Consider the following 21,285-nt stretch of genomic DNA (forward strand, 5'->3'; position numbering starts at 1 on the left):
CCTGATTGGACCTCAGCCAAACAAGCCAGTGTCTCCAGTATAGCTCTCCTATGATCTGGCGTAACCCCGCCTGCTTGTTGATTCAGGCATCAAGTATGTGGGTGTCAGGCAAGAATGTAGAGAAAAGGGCTCTTGTTCAGAGTTCATAAACTGATGCTGCTGCCTATATGAACTGGCAGTTTTTTGTGTTCGTGTTGTGTTTAAACAAGCCCAGCACAATAAGGGCCATAGCTCTGAGATTATGCCGCCATGGAGAGAAATCCTTTTCTGCGACTTAATAAAGCTATAAAACGAGCTTGAATACAGTTAATGACTCCCCCAGTCTGTTTTTAAGTCTGTGTTCCAGCACAGTTCTCATAACTCACTTTTGAGTCATAACAGGGTTAAGACACTGTTGTATTGAGATGTGTCTGGAAAGACTTATTGTTGCTACTTTAGGCCCAAGGATTTTTTTGTTGTTGTGCCTTTGCTCTAATCTCAGATTTGTTTTTAAGGAAGTACTCAGAATAGAGAATCAGTTTGGAGTATCAATCCTTTTTCCTGAATTACTTTGTTGATTTAGAGGGGTCAATAGACTATTAAAGGGGAATTTTACTTGGTCTGTTTTAATTTGTGTGTGCTTTTTGTTCTCTGGTGTGACGTACTTTGCGGCCTTGTCTCCTAACTTGTGTTTTGTTGTGTGGAAAGCATCAGTGGATTCACTTCTCCTGTCACAGAGGTTTCATTTTCCAGCCTGCAATGCAGACATGGAGCGAGATATACACAGAGAGGACATATTATGTAGGAGAGACGCTGAGGAAAATGGTTTAAGGGGATGTTTTCAAGCCTTGGAAGATAGCCTTGGAAGTAAAGACGGCCTTGACGGTTGGGTGTTTTCTGATCTGAGCCACATTCCCGTAAACATTCCTGTCGCCATCACCGCTGTGGTTTCCTGTTGACCTGATGTGCAGTGATATCCTACCCAAATATAAAGTGCCCAATTCACAAGAATTTGCTATATAATTAAAAATAAAAAGGCTGTATACTTTACACTTATATATTCTGATATGTAATATGTACCCCTCCCAGTCCCATCGCTTTTTACTGTGTCTGCGGTTGTTCCACAGAATAAAACTCTTAAGTGGAACTACAGATCAGTTCAGTTCCTCTAAATCTTTGGCTCTGTACATCACTGACGAAAGTAGTGCTTGTTTACAGGGCTCTCAGTTGTCTTGTGGGACAGATGCCCATATAAACACCTTTGCAACAGCTGATTCTGTTTAAGTGATGCCAGGCACAATGCAAGGCACAATGATCTGGCTATTTATTATTTGTGCTTCTGATACATTATTTCTTATGAATGGAATGAGTGGGAGTATCTGTAGCCTTGACTGGTGAAAAAAAGGAAGCCGATATTTTCACTTGCCGATTGTTGTGGACTCTTGTAGATAAAATGTGACCCCATTATGTCCACTGCCAACAAACAGCTTTGTTTTTACTCTTTACATGTGTGACGTCATGGAATACATAAAAAAAAGGCTTACTTTAATTAATTTCTGAAAACAGGTTTGACAAGTTGTTATGGTCACAAGCAGTTGAGTCACGCTCCTACATGTTTAAGGCGTTTACAGTGAAGTGTAAACTGTCATGTTACAAGTTGTGATGTGAAATCATCTGATCTTTCATGGATAATAATGCACTGTTTTCCTGGAAACATTCAGAATCTTATTGCATCATGCCATTTATGTTTTTTACAATTACAATTTACATTTGTAATAGACCCAAAAAATGAAAAGGAAGCACAAAAAAATTATTTTATTGCATTCACTACTATACATCAAAAAAAAAAAATGTTTGATTTATTTTACGTACACATGGGCACAAAAGCATGTTTGTTGTCACCACTTAAGACAGTGTTTTTTCCCTCAGTGGTCCAGTGTGCTGACAGAAGCAGCGCTGTCAGCATTTTCCAAACCCTGATTTAAACAATACATTCTGTTCTTTAGATCAGATGATTTTAGTTACTCATTCACTCACTCTAGTTTATAGATTTTACAATTTATGTACTTATGTCTTCAAGCCATGCTTGCACAATTATAGTTACAAGACTAAACTTGTTGCATTGTAGTCATATATGAGCATACTAGAGACTGTTGAGCTGTCACTGGAGACATTTTGTATTTGTCGAATAGTTTTAGAAAAGCAGGTGTAAAAATAGTGCGAGCAGGTATTCCCCTATAAAGGAGGAAATGGAACGATGGGCCATGTTGGAGATCCCAGTCAATATACTCATGGTCACAGTCATTTCAGCCACAAATAGACTTGTCCAGACATTTTTGTTCACTTTTTTTTTTAGAGATTTTATTTATTCCATGTTCTTTCCTGTTCCTTTGCCTTCTGTAGTTATAATGGAGTGCACTAAAACAATTCCAAAACATATGACATATTATGGCTATATATATGTGTGTGTGCTTTTATTCAGCAATGATGCATTTAGTTGATCAAATGTGACAATCGTTAGTTGTTACATAGTTACGAAACCAATTTATGTAAAATAAATGCTTTAAATTTACCAGTGAATCCGGTTGATTCGATGCTCACCTGTTTTTAACAGTAATAATAAGAAATGTTTGTTGAGCACCGAATCAACTTATTAGACACTGATTTGGTCACACAGTGACACTAAAGACAAGTAATGACTGTTGAAAATTCAGCTTTACCATCTTATAAAACTTATAAAGTTATTTGACAGTATTACTGTTTTTACTGTAGTTTTAATCAAATAAATACAGCCTTGGTGAGCTTAAGAGACTCAATAATCAACAGACTTGTACAGAATTGTTGACATTTTTGTATAATATGTATTAAATGTTTTGCATTAAAGGTGCAGAATGTACATTTTAGAGGCATCTAGAGGTGAGGTTGTGAGAGGTTAGCTAGAAATTCTAAGGTAAAAACATAACAGCTCATAATGTAAGGTCTTGATACACCACTGAAAACATATGCATATTATATTGCATTTCTGTCAATAGATCCCCATAAATACTACACACTGCCCCTTTAACTGCATCAAGCTTTGACCTATCGCCTGTGGTTATGCAACTATTCTATGTAATTATTTCAGTATAATTATTACATAACTACTTCTTCCTCCATAGATCAGGTGATGGAGAAAGCCATGCACAAGTGTGTGCTGAAGCCCCTGAAGCCTGTGATAGAGGCCGCTCTGCGGGACTTCCAGGTGAGCAGCGGGACTTGGCAGCAGCTGAAGGAGAATCTGGTTTTGGCCAAAGCCAAGCAGCCCCAGGAGATGGGAGTGGATGGTGCTCTGCCCCCTGACAATGTGGCCATAGAGAAGATTCGCCACAAATTCCACAACATGTGCAAGATGTACTCACCTGAGAAAAAAGTGTCTCTTCTTCTCAGTGTGTGCAAGCTTATCTACACAATAATGGAGAGCAACTCAGGTACATGAGTATGATGCAGTTATGTGAAGTGCATTAATGTGGTTGTGCACAGAGTGCTTATAATTTCAATCTTTGTTCTAATAATGGCAGGGAGGATGTATGGGGCAGATGACTTCTTGCCCATGCTGACGTATGTGATGGCCCAGTGTGACATGCCACAGCTGGATGCTGAAATACAGTACATGATGGAGTTACTTGACCCATCACTGCTTCATGGAGAAGGTACATTAGACCCTACTGTGTGTGGGCTATTATATCAAGTTATTACATAATTTTGTTGGACATGAAACCTGTCAGTTTTTTTTTAAGGTTCCAATATTTCTTATCTGATTGTAGGAGGCTATTACCTGACCAGTGCATATGGGGCAATGTCTCTCATCAAAAACTTCCAGGAGGATCAGGCAGCCCGTGTGCTGAGCTCTGAGACCCGTAACACACTGCACCAGTGGCACCGAAGACGCACAACCCAGCGTACCGCCCCAACTGTGGATGATTTCCAGGTAAATCCCTGGTAAAGTTCTTATTTATTTTCCCTTAAACCAATATACATTTAAGAACAGAAATATATGATTTGCAATAATAATAATAATAATAATAACAGTAATTAAGAATTATTATTATTATTATTATTATTATAAATTGAACTAAATTGTGTGATTAGTAAGTGCAGAAAAGACTATTTGTTATAATAATGATAATTTTAAAAAAATTAATTGGAAATAAAGAACTATTAGCAGTAATAATACAAATATTTAATATTATTGTTATTATAATAACTTAGAGTTTGTTCACCCAAAACCCTCTGTCATGAATTAAAGACCTTTGTTCATTTTCTGAACACAAATTTAGATTTTTTTTAATGAAATCTGAGAGCTTTCTGACCCTACATAGACTGCAACACAACAACTATTTTCAAGACCCAGACAGATAACAAAGACATAGTTAAAATAGTCCATTTGACTCCAGTGGTTCAACCTTTATGTTACTCCGATATTTCAAATATACATATTCTTCTGTAAGATCTTCTGTAATATCGATCTTCTGTAATATCGCTGCGCCATCCTCAATAAACCCGTCTTTTGTGTGATAACCAGAAATTTTGTGATTTTGTGTCACAAAATCTTGTATGGTTGCCAGAATAATCTTGCACTGTTTGTTAATAGGCCAGAGGAGAACTGGCACCCTGACTGAGTCTGGTTTCTCCCAAGGTTTTTATTTTTCTCCATCATGCCCTGGTGGAGTTTTGGTTCCTTGCCACTGTCACCTTTGGCTTGGCTTGCTCAGCTGGGGACACTAAAATTATGATCCAAGTTATTAAACTAAATATACAAATAAAATGTATTTATTAGGTCTTATTTAATTCTATAATACTGATCTGCTAACATTGTTGCTATATGATAAATTAAAATAAGCTGATTTTTCCAGTACGACTGTACAGCCGAATCAAATTTTGTTGCATTTTTGTCCTGTTTAACTCTGTGAAGCTGCTTTGAAACGATTGTCATTTGTAAAAGCACTATATAAATAAAGTTGATTGATGAAGCTACGATAACACTTTTTGTGTGTAAAAATAAAACAAAAATTACGATTTTGTTCAACGACATCTTCTCGTCTGTGTCATTCTCCTACGCTGTTGACGTAGTAAATACAGTACAGAGCTTCCGAGTTCTACGAAAGAATGGCGGCCCACCGTTGGCTAGCTCCTGTGTCAGCATCACACAGGGGTTCGTCGCTTTATAAAATTAAGGTTGAATGACTGGAGTCACATGGACTATTTTAACAATGTCTTTGCTATCTTTCTGGGCCTTGAAAGTTGCATTTACTTTTTGGATTGTGGGTGGTTCAGAGAGCTCTCTGATTTCATCAAAAATATCTTAATTTGTGTTCTGAAGATTAATGAAGGTTTTGGAACAACATGAGGGTGAGTAATAAATGACAGAATGTTAATATTTGGGTGAATTAACTGTTTCTAATTATTGGAGTAAAGAGCTTGATCTATATTGGCATTTACACCTACATTTCTTCTTGTCTATATTCAGAACTACTTGCGGGTGGCCCTGCAAGATGCAAGCAATGGCTGCACAGCCAAAACCCTTCAGGTTCAACCTTACGCCACAACGGAGGATGTGTGTCAGATATGCGCGGACAAGTTTAAAATTTCAGACCCGGAGAACTATGCCCTTTTCCTCTTGACAGATGAAACCACACAGCAGCTGGCCCTGGACACTCACCCACAGAGGATCAAGGCCGAACTGCACAGCCGCCCACAGCCACAACTGTTCTTCTTTGTGTACCGCCAGATCCAAAACCTCAATGTCCCTTCAGACCAGTTCAATGACAACACTTTGTCCAACTGAGAGAGCAAACCTGAATTCAGTCAGGTCCTCTCGAAACCCCTTCTTAGCCACATTTATTAATCTCCTTCCATAGGAACACTGCTAACGTCTGCACTGTTTTGAGAAAAACTGGAGGGAAGCGGAAAATGTGCTTGGAGGGAAATGGGGAAGGAAGGATGTGTCTGACAGATGCAGCGTTTTTTATGCTCTGTCTTCACTATTTTCAAAACGTTTTGGGAAGTTGCACGCGACCATCACGAGAGAATAGCTGTATCCAAACTGCAAATGTTACAGTATGCCTGTTTATTTCTTCATGAATGCCCAAACATACACATTCCACATTGAATACACCCCAGGACTGTGCCAGGATTGTACATGCTATACATTTCCTATCTACTATTTTTCACTATGCTGAGAGACTGTGGCATTCGTATGACTGCTCTCCCTACAGAATGAGAGAGCTGTTCAGTGCATTGACGTAAAGACTTTCAGGTTCCTCCCTTCAGCATTTGTTCAGTAACATGGACATCTCAGTCCCAAGACCATTGTGGACACTTGTTTTTTAATGTAAAACTGATTTGTGATATTTTTTTGCAGTTGCTGGTAAACTGCATTCTTTTTATATATAAGATTTATTGTAATAGTATTGCATGTATCTCTGTGATAAGACCAATTAAAGAACCAGGCATTGTTGCCAGTGATGTTTTATCATATTGCTTTTGTATGAGTTATATGATTATGGTGATGGTTGAAATGGGGAGGTTTAGTTCTAAAATACTGTACTACTGACAAGCTGAACATTTTTGGGCTTGTGGGAATCTGGATCTCTGTTGTACCGATATCGGTTCTGATTTACAGGTTTTTAAGAACAGACACAAAGGGATTTTGGCAAGTAGAACAAATGGAAAGATCTATGTAGAGTATGAAAGAATAAAGGGGATGATATGGACTTTTAAAGTAGGTTAAGAGACATTGGTTGAAATGATCATCAAAGATAAATTAATTTTGTGTCACTGTAAAGTGTATCAGGGAATATCGGGATGGATGTCACATAGAGGGGAGTAGTTCTTTAACATTCATAACCATACTCATAACCTCTTAACAGGTATGTTCTAATAATGTACTTTACATTTGCATGTTTTGATGTAAACTCTGGGCATTGTTTTTTTGTTTTTAAAGAGACAGGGGTGCTGAAATGCTCTAATCCCATGTAACAATAATATAGAAACACTAGTCACATCTGAAACAAACTACATGTTTTAAGTCTTGAAATGTATTTTAACAAGATATTTTAAGTCTGATAAGTGTATACATATTTATATGCAATCTGTGCAGGGATTTTTCACAGATTTGAAATTAAAAAATATTGTGTATTAATTTGGAGAAAAGCTCATCCTCATTCTTTAGTCAGTTTTCATATTTGCCTTTTTTAAATGTACTCTTTTGCACACAATAAATTGATGTTGAACATGTATCGTCTCTGTCATCTTTTATTTCATGTTCCTACAAGTTTGCCTGTTCTACGTTAGAGGGTGGTTGGGTACCATGCCAGTTCCCTTCTGCGAATAGGTGAATAGTTTCCACTTTATCACCATGAGGGGTTGCACAAAACATTTCCAAGTAAATTGAAATCATTTCTGATTATTTAAGGGTTTTATTAAGGGTTATCTTATTATCTTATTTCTCACTAAGTGAAGATTGTGTGTGTAAGCGAGAGACAAAGGGGGGAAATAAAGGGAGACAGAATGATTATGTTTGTTACTGGTAGAGTGTAATTACTGCTGTAATACTTTAGCTCCTCTTAGTGGATAAGTATTGCAATTTATATATATATATATATATATATATATATATATATATATATATATATATATATATATATATATATATATGTATATGTATATATATTATTCATATGTTATGCTACAGTGAGGCAAAAAAGTATTTAGTCTAGGCCTGTAATTTCCATCATAGGTACACTTCAATTGAGAGACAGAATTAGAAAAAAAAAAACATGCTGGAAAATAAGTATCTGGTGACCTACAAAAAGCAAGATTTCTGGCTCTCACAGATCCGTACCTTCTTCTTTAATAGGGTTCTCTGTTCTCCACTCGTTAACTATATTAATGGCACCTGTTTGAACTTGTTATCAGTATAAAAGACACCTGTCTACAAGCTTAAACAGTCAGATTCCAAACTCCACTATGGCCAAGACCAAAGAACTGTCAAAGGACACCAAAAACAAAATTGTAGACCTGCACCAGGCTGGGAAGACTGAAGTTTGCTAGAGAGCATTTGGATTATCCGACTGATCCATGTAAAGGAAAGCCTGAATGGGACATGTATCTTGAGATTTTGAGTAAAAACCTCCTTCCGTCAGCAAGGGCATTGAAGATACAACGTGGCTGGGTCTTTCATCATGACAATGATCCCAAACATACTGCCCGGGTAACGAAGGAGTGGCTTCATAAGAAGCATTTCAAGGTCCTAAAGTCTCCAGATCTCAACCCCACAGAAAATCTTTGGAGGGAGTTGGAAATCCTTGTTGCCCAGCAACAACCCCAAAAACATCACTGCTCTAGAGGAGATCTGCATGGAAGAATGGGCCAAACTACCAGCAACAGTGTGTAAACATCTTGAGGCGACTTACAGAACATGTTTGACCTCATTGTCATTGCCAACAAAGGGTATATAACAAAGTATTGAGATGAACTTTTGTTATTGACCAAATAAATATTTCCCATCATAATTTGCAAATAAATTCTTTAAAATTCAGACAATGTGATTTTCTGGATTTTTTTTCATTCTATCTTTCATAGTTGAAGTGTTCTTATGATGAAAATTACAGGCCTCTCTCATCTTTTTAAGAGGGAGAACTTGCATAATTGGTGGCTGACTAAATACATTTTTGCCCCACTGTTTGTCGTCGTAAGTGGATACACACTAGGGATGGACAAAAACAATGGGATTTTTTAGGTTTAAACTTTGTTTAAAGATGATTCTCAACAATATAATACAGAATTAATCGATATACCATTTTACTTTATGCAATATGTGGGTAAAATGGCCATTTGTGGGTTTTCCCATTCAATGCAATGTATCTATATACACTGCCTCTAATTTGCATATGAATGTGTCCTTGGAGCAACATGTAATGGAAAAAAAAGTGTAATAATGGAAGTAATTGTTGGAAAACCTTTTTTTTTTTTTTTTTTTTTTTTTTTTTTAAAGTAATATCTAGTTGTTGTCCAGGTGAAACCTCAAAACAAATGATATCTCTAAAAAGCTCTGAATGTGCTCTTTACATGACTGTGACTTATGGTGTCAGAGAAATTCACTAAAGTATAATATCATCATAATTTATCTTAACACTATTTTATCCTCTATAAATAAAGAGAACAACATTAATGTGTAATGGCTTTTGTATGCCCTAACATGTTCTTCTTTTTCTGTCTTCTTTTTCTGTCTTCTTTTTATTTATTTTTACCTTAATCTTTAACCATTTGTTGATTATTTTCTCCTTTATATTCCAATGACATTGAAAATATTATTGATGTATTTGTGTACTGTATACTGTCCTCTCTGAATCTTTTGCATTAAAATAAAGGTATAATGTACGCAGGGATGGGCAGTATTTCAAATACATGTATTTAAAATACGTATTTGAAATACAAAATACTATTTTGTATTTTGTATTTTGAAGCCTTTGGAAAAAATCGAATGTAATTTGTATTTAAATACATTTAAGATGAGTATTTTTGTATTTTCAAAATACTCAAAATACTTTGAGCCAGGCAACCTCTTTATCAGGAGCTGTTTTCATGCATCTACTAGTTCAGACCAGACACGCCCCTCCCCCCAACATTCATTCAGGTGAGCCGCAGCTGTACAACCCTAGTCTGACAAGCCAGACCCACATCCAGATGTTTGGTCTGGAAACTCACCATTGACAGCTCAATCTGAGGGGCGGATAAACGGCTGTCTTTCAAACTCCCTCTGCACGCGATAGGATAGCGCTACACCAACCAGAGCAACGAAGGTGAAGCAGAGCTCGCTGACTGATTAAACATTCGCCGTATCCGGTCGGCAAAACTCTGAACACATCTTCCCTTCTTAAGAATGACTTCAGTGCCGTTATTTGTTCTTTTCTCAGAGAAAAGCTTAACTCAAGTCTTCCAGAGTCATGGCCAAAGCTGATTCGAAAGACCGCCGTTCGCCAGCGTCTGTGTTTACTAGAAGCACGCAAACCAGTGTTGCCAACTATTTTCCAAGGAAAGTAGCTAAAGCCTGCCCAAAAAATCGCTAAATGTTGCTAGATGACGTCATGCGTTAATTAGCATATTAGTGACGTCATCACGCCGTCCTTGCGTTCAGTCTGCCTGACGTTTTTTCTCTCCTAATCCGTGCTCATTTACTATATTTTACAATAATATAATACAGCCGACTGTCCAATAAATGTTTTCATTTCCTATACATTTTTGTCATACAATATATGATATAGTGAATTACAAAAAAAATTATATGTGTAAAATCTGAATTGAGAAACTGAATGAACTAAAGCTCTGTACAGTGAGTAATATAAGTGATAAGCACAAGAGATGGAACTCATAACTAATTTATTCAAATATAAAACAAAAGAAGCAGATAACATTAAGTGAGAAATCGATGGCAACCTTGTGTGCTCATGTGTAGCTCGCTCATTCACGTCTGTCAGCTGCTGTCTGTAGGCGCGAGCAGCTCCCCTCAGCCATTCACTGAACAGGGCAGACGCAGAGAGAGGTGTGTGTGACGGCAGAGGGGAAAAAAGACCTCGCGCTCGCAGGACAGTACTGGCGACATTTGTAAACTAAAGTAGCTGAAGTTTGTCCAAAAAGTCACTAGATTTGTCGCTAGTCGCTTTTTTGAAAATAAGTCACTAGAGGGGTCTGAAAAGCCGCTAAAGATAGCGACAAAGTCGCCAAGTTGGCAACACTGACGCAAACGCAACTCTGCCGTCATTATGTTAAGCCCCGCCCACCGACTCTATACACTATGTGATTGGCCCGACCAGAGTTTGGTTTTTACAGCTCAGAAGTGTATTGAGAGTTGCTAGACGGCACTCGTGGCAGATTAGATTTGCTCAGTAGCGCGGGAAGGGGGGTGCTGCGGGGGCTGCAGCCCCCCTCGTTATAGCATCAGCCCCCCTGGTGGGGGGCTGTGGACTAAAATTGTATTGTATTTAAAACATGAAATGAAATAAAATAAATTAAAATAGACTGACATAACATACTGTGTTTTAATGGGATTAAAATAATGGGCCGTGGATAAGATGTAAACTAATTAATAATTATTTTAATAATTCCTTAGGAAGTGCTTTCGTCACCATCATCACCTCGCTCACTCTTGTTTGGTCATGGTTAGCAATAAGCAGCAGAAACGTATTTGTAGACTTTTTTTGAGTTACGTTACTACTAACACGGTTAAGAAAAGTAAAATTGGGAAATCTTCTAAAAAAAAAAGTATGTAAACAACGACGCTGACCTTGACACCGAAACAAACTCTGTTCAGACATCCGCGAGGTTTGTGAGCTGGACGTTAACATGTAAGTTAGCCTACTCTGATAGCTCTACTCTACCAGTCTTCTGAAGTCGGGACACATGATATTTTACAAACGTGATTATGAATCATTATTTCTCCAAATATGCGCACATGAGGGACTAAAAGCCCTGGCAGATGCTGGATATTGTATGTAGCCTATGAACACAAATAAAAAGAATGCTTTATGAGTGATGATTAACGTGTCTGTGTATGGTCCATTGGCGTCGGAACCATTGTGTGTCGTGAGGACAAGACTCACCCACTTTTAAAGACCAATGATATTGGACACTTTCACTTTTATCGTCACTAATTCAACACGTCTGTTTACCTACCCCTACCGAGAAAAACGTATTAGGTGTTTGACTCTTTTTTTTCCACTTTTCTATTATTTTTTTAATTTTTATTGAAAATAAATGCCTTTCTGATCTGTGATGTGAAAAGGGAGTAGCGTGAGTTCTGCAAAAGGCAGGGCAAATAACTCAAACAAATAACAAATAGTATATTTGTATCTAACGTTACTCCAGCAAAAACAAATTCTGAGACCACCCACAGTTTTGCTTCCGACACCCATGGTATGATCGCGTTTTAAGTAATTAATTTTAAACAACAATAATCTGGGGCGGTGGGTCCGTCTGTGCTCTTTGACGGTAAAGGGGGGTTCTACTACAACACCTGTCTGGTCGCCACCGACAACATAATGACGTCACACATTTTCCGGCCCAACTTTCAGCCCCCCCGGAATTAAACGGCTTCCAGCGCGCCTTGATTTGCTACCGCTAGGGTGCGTCTAGATTTCTAGGGTAGTACAACCCAGGTTTTCTAAATCCTTTTTCTAAATCATTTACATAGATAGGCCTATCGGGGTAAGCACATATATCTGTGCAGCTTTTAGTGGGCAAGAATAATTGGAATGTTGGAGTGGAAAAAGAAGTGAGGGCGAATGAGTTATTGACGTAATTTGTGTTATTATAACTGCCGCTAAAGGAAATTCAAATTCAAATTGAAAACGAAAGTTTCTAAGCAGTTGCACACATCTAAATGCTTTTTGGCATTCAGAATAGGCCCAGATAGATTACAGCCTAATATGGATACCTTCACTGAATTGCCAATTTCACATGTATTTGGTGTATTTTCAAAATACAAAATACTGTATTTGTATTTAAATACATTTTTCCACACAGTATTTTGTATTTGTATTTAAATACATTTTTCCACACAGTATTTTGTATTTGTATTTTAAATACATTTCCATGTATTTATGCCCATCTCTGAATGTACGACGATGACAGTGGCACCCAGGAGGCGAGAATAAGAACGATATATTTTTATTGATGAATCTTTGAAAAAAAAAAGTCTGTAATTGATGGAATAGTAACACATAATTATTTAAAATATATATATAAACAGTTTCTCTCCAGACGTTTTTTTTTAATAAGAAATATTTTCCCCCTAAATATTTATTATTAAAAAATATTTTTTTTTTTTATAATTATTATTCAACGTGTCTAAGACTACAACGTGTATAAGACTACAATCTGGTCTTTAGAAAACATAGAAGGGATTTTTAAAATATTTATTTTTTATTATTTTATTTTTTACTAAATGCAGTTAGTAAAAATGTTTTTTTATTATTTTATTTTATTTTCTGTAGTAGTGTCTGGTGACCAAGAGACTTTTATTTTGGTATGGGCTTTTGCTGACGGTGAGACACGGGTTCCGCAGTCGTTGTTGTGTTGTGCTTCTGGTCAGGCGGCAGGAGACCAGCCGCTGAAGATGATGGAGCATTCAGCATCAGACTCAGAAACTGAAGATCATGTTCAGCCTTTACTTCGCAGAAAAGACACCGGAGACGTCCAGAAAGGTAGAACGATATCAACTATGCATGCCTTTTATGTATTTTTATGCAGATTTTATTACAACATGTAGCGAGAGATGGTAACGGTAACGTTACGTGTTCCATAATATGACTTTCAAAGTAATATTATGTGATGTGTATGCAGTTATCGTTGTGCCTCATTGACAATGTACAGCTTTGCTAGAACAACCGATGCCAAGAGATTCTTTATTTATATGTAGTGTCCATAACATGTCCCAGCTGTTCAGTCATCCAAAAAGTGCAGACTTGACTAAGCGCAGTCTACATAAATAAATAATGCAAGAGCTTATCAGATGTGCTTTCAAAACAGCCAGTCACGTGGAGGAGGAAGTGTGTTAGTCATGCAGGTAACTGCCCTAAAATGGACCGTGATAACTTCCGCCTTATACAGTTTTTTACAATCGACAATCAGTTATTGCAATACTTTTAACAAATGTCCTAACTCTTAACGCACCAACACACCTACAAAACACAATTGGCAAATTGGCAAAACGGTTAATTTTATGCTCAAAATCACGCATGGTAACCTATAAACTCTAAAACTAATTTTCTAAAATAAAATAATACACTAACGCACTAGGCTATGTCTACCCAAACCCTAACACGTTCTCTTTCAACATGAACATTTTGTAAATCAAAGCACATTGTCATAACACTAACAACAGACAAAAAACTGCATTATGTTATGTCTCAAGTTTCACGTCTGCCCTTATATATAAACAGTATATTTTATTGATCATATTGTTTCTTTTGCAGCCTCTCCACGTTTTTGATTTGTTGGGTTTAGTAAATGCATGCATTTTGTTACTTTTCCTGTAGAAATTCGATACAAAAAATGAATGACCCATCTCAGAGTAGCTTTATAAAATGCCCTTCAGCTTTATTTCAGCTACAATAAATGTGTTAATGGTATAGTCTACCTACACAGACAGATGTTGTGCTAAGCTAACTGTGTTAAGAGTTTAGAAAAAAAATTCATAGCGATTGTAAAAACACTATTTCCATACTATTATATAGTAACTATTCCAACTGTAAAATAATATGTTAATATGGCATGCCTTATATGGCAAGCTGTTTTTTATCCTTAAAACATAGTATACATTTTCATGTTACTATTACTTATTTTTCATACTATCTATTCCACTAAGTGCCAGTACTTCATTAGCTAGTGCTATTACTAGTGCGTAGTACTAGTACTTATTCATTAGATACTAGTTCTTATTATTAGCCTAGATACTAGTACTTATTTATTAGATACTAGTTCTTATTATTAGCCTAGATACTAGCACTTATTCCAATAGTGTGTAGTATTTCATTATACTTGTTAAGAACTCCCCCCCCCCCCCCCCCAACTTTTTAGTTACTAGTAACTTTTTAGACCAAAGACAACTTGAACATAATTGGTACTATTACTTTTTAAATGTACGTTTCGGCATAGTATGCTAATAACACAATGAATATTGATGAACCATAGGAAATTTGCATGTATATACTGTATATTATATTAAATATTCGCAGTGAGAATTACTCTTATTTTGACATGCCTCACATTCTCAGAAGCAGATAAATATTTAATTTTTATTTTAAGGAATTATAAATATTCTCTAAAAAGGCACAATCTCATGTGGTGGATGTTGTGGGTATTGTGGTTGGTGTGAATGAACTGGTTTCTGTATCTATTTAATTGCCAATAATTAAATCAAACTGATTACAATACTAGTAACAATTCTTACCAGCAGCCACAACTGCTTTTACTACTTTTTTATTTTATGATTAATCAGAATGGCCACTGTAGAGTTCTAGTATTTAATTGGCTCTGATGTTGATTTAGGAACTGCTATTAAAAATTATTTGAAAATGTTGATTTTAGAAGGAAGCCGAAAAATAGGAACACCTCAAAAAAGTTTAATCCCCCTTAAATTTAATTTAGTTTTGAATTTGCTTATAATCTCTCAGATTTTTTTATTACGGTAAAAAATAAAAATAAAAAAATAATATATATATATATATATATATATATATATATATATATATATATATATATATATATATATATATATATATATATATATATATATAGTGTATAGTGTATATTTATTTCGTTTTTATTTATTTATTATTGTTATTATACTTTTTCAATGCATGCATTTATTGTGTTATCGCTTGTGTTTGTTATTTGAAGAGGTTCAATAAACTTTCAGCAACTGCTCTGAATAATTCAGTGAGTTTATTCAGTGAACGACTCACCGGACTGATTCAAACCTTTTACTTATACGTTTGTTTTTATTTTTGAATGATTCATCAACAGAATTGGATCGTGAGAGTCTTTTGATCATGAATCAGAGTACACTGGTCTTTTTTTTTTGGTTCTGTGCATTTTTTTTTTTTTAGCTCGCCACATTCAATTGATGTTCAGAACTAGGGTCCAAAAGTACATACAGGCTTGGAAGAGACATTTTTGGGAGAATATTTTAACCAGTATTTCACAATGTTTGTTTGTTTGTTTGTTCTTCCAGCTCCTGCTTGCTGCTCCTCACGTTACGGGTTGGCCTTTTTGTCCTGTTATGGCTTCTTTGTGGCATATGCCCTCAGGGTGAACCTTAGTGTGGCAATGGTGGACATGCTAAAAAACCATTCCAGTGCCAATAGCAGTTCCTCCGTCTGTCCTCATCACAGCAGCCCTGTACCCAAACACAATCACACCGTAAGGGCTATTATTTTATGGTGTCACATATTACATATGGAAACAGCCTTTGTTTTATTATATGATATATTGGGAAAAAACATAACCATACTAATTGTAAATCTATATAAAAATATACACTATTTTATGTGTAAATTATCAAATATACACAATCATAGAAATTATATATATATACATATATCTTTTTTTCTTTTTTAACAAACACTGCCCTTAATAGTACCTAGAATTACTAAATTCATTTTAAATTAAATGAAAAGTAAGAGGGACAATAGTAATGCACATAATAGACCATATTAGTGCACATTTTAATGAATTTAAGCCCATTCATGAGATTTAAGAAGCATTAGTCATATTCAGTTTAATATGTCAACAGGCCGGTGTGTATGACTGGGATTCAGAGACTCAGGGCTGGATCCTGGGCTCTTTTTTCTATGGATATATACTTACTCAGATACCAGGTGGCTACCTGGCACGTAAGTATGGTGCCAAGTGGCTCTTGGGTATTGGCATCCTTTGCACTGTGATCTTCACCCTGCTGACTCCAGTAGCCGCTGATCTGGGAGCTGGTTACCTCATCGCTGTCAGGGTGTTGGAAGGTATTGGGGAGGTAAACTCAAAACTCATTACCTAAAATATGGTTCATTTATATATATTTTAATATTATATATAATATAATATATATTTTATTATTGTTATACACATAAGTCCCTTATGCTTACCAATGTTGCATTTATTTAGTAAAACATATTTTATATATATTTAAATATATTTTAAAATGCAATTTATTTCTGTGATGCAAAGCTGAATCATCATTCGTCCAGTCTTTAGTGTCACATGATCCTTCAGAAAGAATTCTAAAATAATGATTTGCTGCTCAAGAAACATTTATGATTATTATCAATGTTGAAACAGTTGTTTAAAAATTTTTTTTTCAGGATTCTTTGATGAATAGAAAGTGTAAAAGAACAGCATTTATTTATTTAGAATAATTCATTGTTATTTAGAATCTTTTGTAACATTATAAATGTATTTACTGTCACTTTTGATCATTTTAATGCATCCTTCTTTGATTAATAATTGTATTCATTTCTTTGCCCCCCCCCCCCCCCCCCAAAAAAAATCTTACTGACTCGACTTTTGAACAGTATTACAATGTTGCAAAAGCTTTCCATTTCAAAAAGCATCCCATTTCATGTTCTTTTGAACTTTTAATAAAAACATTAAAAATCGTACCGTTCTAAAACTTTTGAATGGTAGTGTCTTATTTAATTTGGAAAATAAAAGTTTAAAAGAAAGTTATTTTTGGGTTTCTAGGGAGTGTCATTTCCTGCTATGCATGCAATGTGGGCGTCATGGGCACCACCTATGGAGAGAAGTCGACTGCTCACTATCTCGTACACAGGTACCCTAAAATGCATATGGTTTTATTTGTAATTATTTCCTCAAGTTTTTGCATATGTTCTATTCTTTTTTTCTTTCCTTTTAAAGGTGCTCAGCTGGGAACTGTAGTGGCTCTCCCTCTTTCTGGTCAGATATGTTTTTACCTAGACTGGACATACGTCTTTTATATATTTGGTAAGTTTTTATTATACTACACATTTAAAAGTGTACTGTGTGCACAAGCAGGTAATGCAATGCTAAAGGTACTATCACAGGCCTGTCTCTGAGTACATATTCTTAATGTACACTTCATCTGATTTGTATTTCTCTACGAATCATAGGAGCTGTTGGACTGCTTTGGTTTGTCCTTTGGGCTTTCTTAGTCAGTAACACTCCCAGCTCACACAAAAGGATAACAGAGGCTGAGAAGACATACATAATGGAATCTTTAAAAAATGAAGTAGGCAGTGATATCCTACATTGTTTTATGTTGGCATCTTTTATCTACAACCAGGTCATTTTTGACTCATTAATGGACTGTGCGTTTTATAATGTGTCATTTCCTTCTGCAGCTGTCCCCGACAACAGATTACATCCCATGGAAACAAATCCTGAAGTCTTTGCCATTATGGGCCATAGTTGTGGCACACTTCTCCTACAACTGGACATTCTACACTCTGCTGACTCTCTTACCCACCTACATGAATGATATTCTTGGGTTCAGTATCCAGCAGGTGAGTGCAAAACCTTTTCCTTTTCTGATTTTGATTTATTTACTTTTACTTATCTTCAATGAGATGATCCAAAATGAAAGGTTTTATGGTGGGGTTGGTAACTTTACCAATATTTTAAAATATTTTTCAAATATTTGTCTTCACTGTCACTTTTAAGCATTTTAATGTATTATTGCTGAAAAAAAAAACCTTTAACCCTTAACTGTCACCGTAACACGAGTCGGTCTTTTTTGTGCCTTTTTTTTTCATATCACATATTTTATGAATCATCATAAATATATCATTCGAAAGTTTATACACTCAAAATCCATCCTGTGTAAACCATTTTGAAAATGGACATTGTGTTACCTCGGAAACTGTACTTTAAATTATTCTTTGGTCGGAAAGGTCTGAGTCTCAAGGTTCCTATTTTGTTACAGGAGAATGCATTAAAAAAAATCATGAAATGTGGGTGACACCCAGTGGCTATTTTTGGTGCAGTGCCTAGACAAAATCTCAGTAATCTTTTGATATCATTGTCAAATTTGGAACACAACATGGTTAGATATATGTCTTTGATTTTATATTAATAGAGTAAAAACAATAGGCTACATTTAAGTTTGGGTTGCCACTTATGGGGTTAAAAAAAACACACACACTGACCCCTTTTAAATGGTAGTGTATATATTGTAGGCAAATTGTCCAGGCACATATTGACTCTTATCAAAATGCCTATTTGCTGTTTAGCAAGTGTGAACTCATTGTGATATTTTCAGAATGGAATGCTCTCTGCACTGCCCTACCTTGGTTGTTGGTTGCTGGCTTTGCTGGGTGGACAGTTGGCAGACTGCCTGAGAGAGAAATGTCTTATCCGCACAGTAATTGTGCGCAAGGCTTTCACTATAGTAGGTAAGGCATTCATAGACCCTTTACACTTTGTGTTATTCTAAACAGTGCAGATTTGCAGAAATGTTGATGGGATAATTGAACTGGTGCTGTGAAATATGTGAATGCTTTAAAGAAATCATTGTGTCTGTTTTTAATGTGTCCAGGAATGGTGGGGCCAGCGGTGTTCCTGGTGGCTGCTGGCTACACTGACTGTAACTACTACTTGGCTATTGCCTTCCTCACCATCTCTTCTGCTCTAGGAGGCATTTCAGCATCTGGATTTAACATCAACCATTTGGATATTGCTCCCTCGTAAGACAAGACTTTTTGTTGGCAGTCATATAAGTTTTATTGTCTGACTCTGTACATGCATGGAATCCATATCATGTTAACTATGTTTGCAACATTGTATAAAGTGCCCCTGCACTTTCTGATATTAATATCTGATATAATATATAATATGTTTTTTTGTTTTGTTTTCTTCACAGCTATGCTGGGATTTTGCTTGGGATCACAAACACATTTGCCACTATACCTGGAATGGTGGGCCCAGTAATAGCAAGATCTTTGACCAAATCTGTAAGTTACAGTTTCTTGCAAAAACATTTTTAATGTAAAGATGTATTATGTTGTGATTTGTGCTGCATAAACTAGGAATGTTTTTTTATATATACTATGAGTGTCAGTGATAGGGTGGTCTTATGTTCATTATGCAAGAATTCTTAACATAATTCAGAACATTTAGAACATAAAATGCTTCTTAAAGAGAAATTCATTTTTTATGTTAATTTACATCAGTGTCCCGCTTCTATGTAACGATTATTTTGTCACAATGGAGTAACACATGCATAAATATTTTGTTTTAATCTAGAACACCATTCCAGAGTGGCAAATTGTCTTCTACATCTCTGCAGCGATCAATATATTTGGAGCCATTTTCTTCACAATATTTGGCAAAGGCACAGTCCAGCCTTGGGCTGTCCAGAGAACAAACATTCAATGAAACATGACTACTATTAGCCATTTCCAAAAGGCCAAAGGGATGTACCCATTTTAAATTCCATAGAGATCCTATAGGTAATTCCATATGCTTTGCAAACTAATGAATATTGCGTAATCCAGTGTTTTTCTTTTTTTTAAACACACCAACAAACACCTGATCATTTTATTGGTAAGATCTGTATTTGTTATACACGTCGGTAGTTTTTAAGACATTTTCTTTTTTCATCCCAAACAAATGAGTGATCAATCAAAAAGGTGAAGGGAAGAATACACGTGTATCTTTATAGTAAATCCAGTCGTGATAAGGAGATAGGATACAATGTTTTAATCACACTACCAGTGTAGTCTCATTTCTGAACAAAACACTCATGAGTTGAGAAGGTTTAGTGAATCAAACCCCTGTACGAATCAGTCAGAGTTCCGCAAGTTGCTACTTTCATCATGCCCAACTCGTGCATTGGTTTGAACTACTTAAAGGAGTAGTTTACTCAAAACATGAAAATTCTGCCATTAAGTCACCCTCAAAACTCTGTGAATTTCTTTCTTTTGCTGAACACAAAAGAAGCTATTTTAAAGAATGTCAGTAACTGAACAGTTGATGGACACCTATGACTTTCCCCCTACTATGGAAGTCAGTGGGGTCCATCAACTGTTTATTGCCCCATATTCTTCAGAATATCTTTTTTTGCTTTCAGCAGAAGATTTTTTTTTTTTTTTACAAGTTTGGAACAACTTCAGGAACTATTCCTGTAATGCTTGTGAGACCCAATGTAGTTGTTCTACAAAACAAAATAATTTAATTGAACTGGAAAAACAAATTATTTGAACCACTGAATGCTGTAAATGCCATAAGAATTGCATTTTTCCTCAGATACATTTAATACACAATTACCATCACACACCTGTTGGTAATAGATAGGTGCGTGTGAAAGATGATAAACAAATCCTAAAATCTCACAAATAAAAGGAAAACCCTGGACACTATCAATGCTTGCAGAAAGTATAAAAAAAAACTTGTTACTAGCAAAATTTCGATCTCATGACCTACATCAGGGATATACCAAATTATCCTCAAATATATTTAAAATAATGGTTACGGAATGGGAATATTTTACACTGTATGCCTTATTGTAAGCCATATGATTAGCACAATATGCCTTAAACATGCTAAGCAACAGGTTGACAAGGGAGATTTAAATTATGTCTTTTTTTTAGTCTTTTTGTACAGTTGTAACTGAATTATGTTTACATTTCTTTTATTTGTTTTGTGAAATCGTTAAAACAAAATGACGAATAAAACCCGTTGTGTAATGTCAACTGTCAAGATGTGTACATGTAATAAAATTATTGCACTCGTTTATTT

At 35.8% G+C, this 21,285-nt stretch overlaps 2 protein-coding genes across 6 annotated transcripts in view; both read left to right on the plus strand.

Annotated features, from left to right (window-relative positions):
* Positions 1-7,254, plus strand: part of rin2a (Ras and Rab interactor 2a) — a 50,661-nt gene extending 43,407 nt beyond the window's left edge. For 4 of the 5 annotated variants that reach the window (XM_067421039.1, XM_067421037.1, XM_067421040.1 and 1 more), the window contains 4 exons: positions 3,138-3,446; positions 3,537-3,668; positions 3,783-3,946; positions 5,486-7,254. In XM_067421039.1, the coding sequence (XP_067277140.1) occupies positions 3,138-3,446; positions 3,537-3,668; positions 3,783-3,946; positions 5,486-5,803 (923 nt within the window). In that variant the 3' untranslated portion in view covers positions 5,804-7,254. Of the gene's footprint in view, positions 1-3,137; positions 3,447-3,536; positions 3,669-3,782; positions 3,958-5,485 lie in introns of all 5 variants that reach the window. The other variant, XM_067421041.1, reaches the window with a different exon arrangement.
* A 5,810-nt stretch (positions 7,255-13,064) lies between these two features.
* Positions 13,065-21,282, plus strand: slc17a5 (solute carrier family 17 member 5). The gene is made up of 11 exons (XM_067422189.1): positions 13,065-13,220; positions 15,752-15,939; positions 16,313-16,546; positions 17,254-17,341; positions 17,428-17,514; positions 17,661-17,779; positions 17,892-18,053; positions 18,809-18,941; positions 19,085-19,232; positions 19,409-19,499; positions 19,792-21,282. Exons 1-11 carry the CDS (start codon positions 13,133-13,135, stop codon positions 19,921-19,923), a joined length of 1,470 nt encoding a protein of 489 aa, XP_067278290.1. The 5' UTR covers positions 13,065-13,132; the 3' UTR covers positions 19,924-21,282.
* The last annotated feature ends 3 nt before the right edge of the window (positions 21,283-21,285 follow it).

The sequence above is a fragment of the Pseudorasbora parva genome, chromosome 17, assembly GCF_024679245.1.
Source record: "Pseudorasbora parva isolate DD20220531a chromosome 17, ASM2467924v1, whole genome shotgun sequence".
NCBI lineage: Eukaryota > Metazoa > Chordata > Actinopteri > Cypriniformes > Gobionidae > Pseudorasbora > Pseudorasbora parva.